The 6,000-nt window shown below is 46.4% G+C and overlaps 1 protein-coding gene across 8 annotated transcripts in view; it reads right to left on the reverse strand.

Moving 5' to 3' along the window:
• Window positions 1-5,008, reverse strand: part of CA10 (carbonic anhydrase 10) — a 417,040-nt gene extending 412,032 nt beyond the window's left edge. For 3 of the 8 annotated variants that reach the window (XM_075903813.1, XM_075903812.1, XM_075903807.1), the window contains exons 1-2: window positions 4,362-4,793; window positions 3,221-3,689 (exon numbers count right to left, since the gene is read on the reverse strand). In XM_075903813.1, coding sequence (XP_075759928.1) covers window positions 3,221-3,295 — 75 coding nt within the window. In that variant the 5' untranslated portion in view covers window positions 3,296-3,689; window positions 4,362-4,793. The other 5 variants (XM_075903814.1, XM_075903811.1, XM_075903810.1 and 2 more) reach the window with 4 other exon arrangements.
• Between the last annotated feature and the right edge of the window lie 992 nt (window positions 5,009-6,000).

The following is a 6,000-nucleotide window of genomic DNA, read 5'->3' on the forward strand; positions in this document are numbered from 1 at the left end:
ATATATGCAAGTGTGCAAACTAAAATACTTGTGAAAAAGTCACTAAATCAAACACACAAAAAAACCACAATTGTTTTACTTCTGCATTCTAGTACCATTCCTCTCAGACCAATCCAACGGAGGCACACAAAGTTAACTGATGAATGAGATACATAGGTGGCAATTGACTGACAATAAGTATTTATTCTTTAAAAAAAGCATACTTGTACTTTTTTAGTAAACAAAATACTGTGTCCTTATCCAAAACACCACTAACATGCTATCAAAATTAAAGATGTCTATCACAATATCAGAGATTTAAAAGATTGTTCCTATTAGTCTTCCTTCTCAACTCAAACTGTCACATGAAAGAGGGGAAATTATGACATCAGAGGGTGGTATGCATGTGCTAACTCTTCAATCTTCATGTTAAATATGAAATAGAAGAACATAACTGGGAAGAAGAACTGGGCTATGATACTGGGCTCTGCTCTAGTCGGTGTTATGTTCGCAAAACATCATGCATATTCAGTACAGGTTTTAATTTGAAATGCATATAAAACTGTCTGAAATACTGTTGAATATATTTCCTAGACAAACATTTTTATTTTATTAGTATAGTCAGTCAACAGATAGGGTACGGAAACCTAGCTTTCCGTATTTAGCTGAAAATCCATGACGTCACTTTGCATTGTAGCCTCTGTAGATATCAACTACATGAAACACAGTCCAATCCATCATTCATTGAAGTTAATGGGAAAGATTCACATTCACTTAAATGAACTTTGAATCAGGCCTTCAGTAACTGCATGTGAAAGATACATATATTCAGCAACAACAGATAAAGTAGTTTCATACTCCATTGCTAAAATAAGCGTCCAAGAAAAATGCTATAATATAAAAATAACCTATTTTTGTGATTTGCAATAAAAGTATTTCTGGAGTACTTTCCTCAATTAGTTTCTTTCTGTGATTATCATACTGACCGCACAACACAGGTTACAAATATAAGGTTGTGGAATAACCTAGAAAAAAAGATTCTGCCATAAATGTTAATTTGGGACAAGTCTCCAGAGGATTCAAAGCCTTCTTGAACCTCAGCATTATTGAATGATCACAGTGTATGCTTCTGTAATATGCTACAGAGCATAGTGCAAGAAGGCCGAAGTGAGGGGGGGAGGGCAGAAGGGAGAGCTGAAGCATTAGTGTCAGGCAGATATCTGCAGATCTTAATCCTTCTTTCCGCAATGACAAGTACTAAGAATTCATGAAAAAGGAGGATTCCTAAGGGGGAAAAAAAAAGTATGGAATTGAAGATTCAATGTATGTAAACAACAACAAAAACAATGAGGAGTCCTGTGACACCTTAGAGACTAACAGATTTATTAGGGAATAAGCCTTTGTGGGTAAAAAAAACCATTTCTTCTCTAAGGTGCCACAGGACTCCTCATTAGTTTTGAACATACAAACTAATAGGGCTATCCCTCTGATTCTGTATGTAGTTGAAACAAACTGAGCCCACAAAGCAAAAATTAGCCTATGGCTCATTGTATTTTTTTTAATCCAAAGAAGGAAGGGACAGAAGGAAGAGATGAAGAGCCAAGAGAGCTCCTGTATGGCTGATATCACTCAGTTTCAGGACGGTTTTACATGACCAAGAATATTCCTCCTTCCCATGCTCACGCCAAGGGGCTCATTATTGCACTGCTTTTTTTTTTGGTCTTTTTTTTTTTTTTTTTTTAAAGATGACGTATAATTTGAAAAGTGCCAGACAGCTGGCAAATCACACTGGGTGAGACAGCAACGTGTGAGGCTTAGACGGAAGAGGCAGTGGGGCGGGTCATGCCATTCTAAGGAGCGGGAGGGCGGGTTACCCAGGTAGCACAGATGAGAGTGGATTAGCATAAGGGCAGCCTGAGATGCTGCCACGAAGATAGGATGCACCACCCAGATGCAGAGGGTGCCAATCTGAATGCCTGGGGTACCAATGCAGGCAGAAGGGGCTGGATTGCTCAGTGGGATGATTCAGGAACTACCAGTCTGGGCACAGGGGGGAAGGGAGGAGATAAGAGATGAAGCAGGTGCAGCTCATGCAAAATTATGTGGCTACTGCCAGTATAGGGGGTGGGGCGCAAGGCTAGTGTAGATGATGCCTGCCCAGCAGTTGAGAAGCAGGACCAGACCAGGGACAGGTGCAGGGAATGCCAGTGCATGCAAGTGCTGCTCTGGAGGGTGCAGGTGCTGACACTCCAGTGAGGCCTCAGTCCAACCTCCCCTGGGGAGTTCCAAGTTCCCTTAAGTGCTCCTAGCTCTGCACTGGAGCTCACGGGGATCTCCCTCTCTGCACTGGAATAGCTGATGCTGCCAGAGTTCCCATTCGCAGGCTTATGCAAGGACTCCAGGGCAGGGAAGAGAAGCAGATCAGGCAGCTTGAATCCCCCTGGTGCCATCCCAAACTAGAAACCTAGCTGCCTCTCCCCCACGGTCCGTTCCTGCAATATAATTATTCCAGCATGAATGACCTCATAAATTAATGAACTAGCCAGAGCTTCTGAAGTAGAAAAGAAGCCCCCCCTCCCCCCAAGAATAAATTGTTCTAATCCTTAACACTAGATATCCTGCTATGCCTACTCATTAATTGGACAGGCTCTGGTGACAACTGAAATTATCTGACTTCTGTAGAATGGAGGAGATCTTTGCAACCTTGAAACTAAAGAGCTTGATTCCCATCCACACTGTTGTTGTCTGGGATTTGTGAAAAAAAAATCCTTTACACAACACAACAAACCTGCATTAAACAGATGCACACTGCTCACTGTTATTCCATCTTTTGCAACTCCTAAAAACTGCAGCACACCAGACCATGAAAACCATGTCAGTTAACTGCAATCTTTTTTAACCCCCCCCAATCAACCGAGTTTTAGGTCTGTAAAAGCCATGCCATGCTGGGATTACTGCAATGTAGCCATCAATTACTGCACTCGCTGTATGTTGGGAATTACTACCCGAGTGTCACCAAAGCGCTACAATTAATTACTGCAACCAATTCACCGTAATTAATGCACTGCTACCGGAGTAAAGAGTGGGGCAAAAGGCACCTAACAAATCTTTTCAACTAATATAGACCCCCTCCATTCCTAGCGCTATCTTTGCCATTTTTTTATTGAATTTCTCAGACTTCTACGGACGGGGAAACCCGAATACACTGCATGGTATTTTCTCCCCTTCCATGTTTGCGTACCTGAAATGCAGACGATGAAATTAGCTTGCAGAAGAAAAAGCACCTCCCAAACAATTTCCATCCTCCGATTCTCATGCCAAGTGCATCCCTCGGCGAAAAGAAACAACAAAGATCAATATCGCAGTTTGAAGGATCCCAGCAAAGCTCCCTTCGGACTCGCAGACTGTATTCCCCAGATGTGCTGACAACACATGTCCGAGCGCTCTCGCTGCACAGCTCAAGCGAGATCCCTTCCCTTCCCTCGCCCTCCAAAAATGACCAAGACGAAGGCAACCCGCGGCTCCGGGCTCTTCCTCCAGGAGCGAGAGAAAAATCCACCAACAAGACATAGACGAGCAACGCCAGCTGATCCGGTCCGGAGAGCCACTATTCCAGGGCAGCTGGCTGCAAGTTACCCGCGAACTCTTCACGCCTCGCCGGGGCACTGCCCCAAAACCCCATGCTTTGGGGAGGGGGTCCTCTCCTGCTTCTACAAAGTGATCAGAAGGAGATTAACACACGGTGCTACGCGGGAGACCCCACCCCACGCGCGTTATTTCGCGGACATCACACGGACTAGAGCAGAACCCAGGATCCCAGCCCAGTCCGCCTTCCCCAACGCTTCGGCTTCGTTAATTCCCCTTCAAGCCTTTCCGCAATACAACTGCAGGGGTCGTTCTTCCCACGTCTACGGACTTTCCCTCGCCTTCTTTGCAGGCTGGGGGGGGGGGGGGGAGAGAGTGGTGGCCTTCGCCCTCCACTCTCGGATTTGCATTTCCCCGTTTGTCCACGTTCATTAAGCCCTCCAAGCGAAAAAACAACGTAGCTGGGGGGTCGTTTTATTTTAAAGATTCCCCCCATCACCGCCTTTAGGGCTTTAGCAGCGGTGGGGGTGCAGCCCTATGCAATGACCTGCCGGGTGTATACGGTGCAGACATACAAAGAGAAGTCTGCGATCCCATTTTATAACTTTAAAAAAAAAAGGCAAACACGTTTGCACAGATTGGTGGGGCGGATGGGTGGCAGAAGGACCCAAGCAAGAGTTTGCAAAAGTAGTTGCATTGCAGGGGATATCTAATTGCTCTCCTGAGTCCCCACGGCTTCTACCTAATTGAGCCTCCCACCAATACACGCACCCTGTTTAGGGCAAACTTTTACTTACCCCGCCAAGCGTCCGTCTTTTCCCCCCTCAGCTCACGTGGGATTGGCACTCCTGCCTGCAGTCCAAAAAATTAAAAAGAGGTCAAGCTCCAAGCAGCTTGCTTGCAGCCACCCAGCCAGCCCCTTAGCGTCTGTGCACAAGGGAACGCGCAATCCCCCTATTATTACGGCTGGTGGGGATGCCTTTGCACGGAGGGGAATATTTTGCTTTGAGTTGCAGGAGGCTCCCAACCTGCGACGCTCAGCAGAGCTCCCAGGACGGCTGCTTGGCAAGGCAGCGCGCGCGCACAGGCGCGAGCCGAGCCAGCGTTCCACCAGGTGGGCGGCGCGCGAGCAAGCGGCAGCTGCAGAAGGGGCCGCCCCAGGTTAGCAGCCGGGGCTGGAATAGCTCAGCGGCCTTTGGGACAAGATGGGGGGGAGGAGGGGTGGAAAATACAAAGTACTCGCTGCTGTTTCTGTAACCTCGGCTCTTCGTAGGCACAGTCCAAAAGCTTCTCCCCACTTGGTTTAAAGCATGCACGCTATTTAGCGTTGCAAAAAAAAAATATCGTTTCAGCGCGTTTTATTGGAGTAGGAAATGGAGACGGCGTTTAAATACAGGGGAAAGAAGAGCAATTTAGCCTAGATTCCGGAGAGAGTGAGGATGCATGAGGTGGAAGACGGTGTGTGGGTTATAGATTCAGCGGCGAACGAAGGGCAGGTGTGCAGGCGTGATATTGCATGAGGCTTGAGCCTACCTTTGATGCACGCATGATGGATTGATCATAGGATGAGCCTGAGGGAAGGGACTGGGCTTGAGGTGATAAACAGAAAATCCCAGCTCATGGCAGGTGCGCAGAAGTGATATTGCAAATGCTCCAGCTGAGGGTGCATTCATAGAGATAATTGATAATACAAATGGGGGCGGGGGGAAGAGAAAGGACGAGGAGCTTTAAGCTAAAAATCCTAAACTAGGGCAGGTGTGCAGAGGTGATATTGCAAACGTTTCAGCTGAGGCGCTATGCATAATGCATGGCGCAGAGGGCCGAGGAAGTTATGCACACAGCACCAATCCCAAAGCATCGGTTTAAAATGCAGCTTTGCGCCGGGGATTCTACTAAGAAACTGAGCATGTCTGGATCCCGGGCTAGAGTAGGGTAGAGGCTTTGGGCAAGCGCTTTCAAAGCTCAGGCAGGTGGTTGGTTACTTGTGGGCGCTCTTGATCAGGAACGTGCAGGACTGATCAGAGCTACCGTGTGTTCAATAGCGGTGACGCAGGTTGGCTGAGTGCAGTTCTCTGGAGGCCTTGCTCTAATGGAAATAGAGCAGTCAAATCGGAAACATGTTGAAGGAATTAATCAGGCGCCTGGTAGCCAATATTATTATTATTTGCATTTATTTTGCTATTTCTTGTGTGTGTCTAACTGCCGGTGAGACTGCCGTAGCCTTTTCTTATGCAAAAAACTATAAGCCTTAAATATACCAACTTATTTGCCAATACTTCCCTTCCAAAACTATTGTGTGGATGCATGGGGACCTATCTTTCTGGTGCCTTTAGAGAGTTGTGAGTTGATAGAAAGGAATTACAATCATTTTGTAGAAGACTTTTAGAAAGAGGCATTTCTCTTTAAGGTGATTGAAGAAGAGTGGGTGTAATCTGA

This window comes from Pelodiscus sinensis, chromosome 20 (assembly GCF_049634645.1).
Source record: "Pelodiscus sinensis isolate JC-2024 chromosome 20, ASM4963464v1, whole genome shotgun sequence".
NCBI classification, from domain to species: Eukaryota; Metazoa; Chordata; order Testudines; family Trionychidae; genus Pelodiscus; species Pelodiscus sinensis.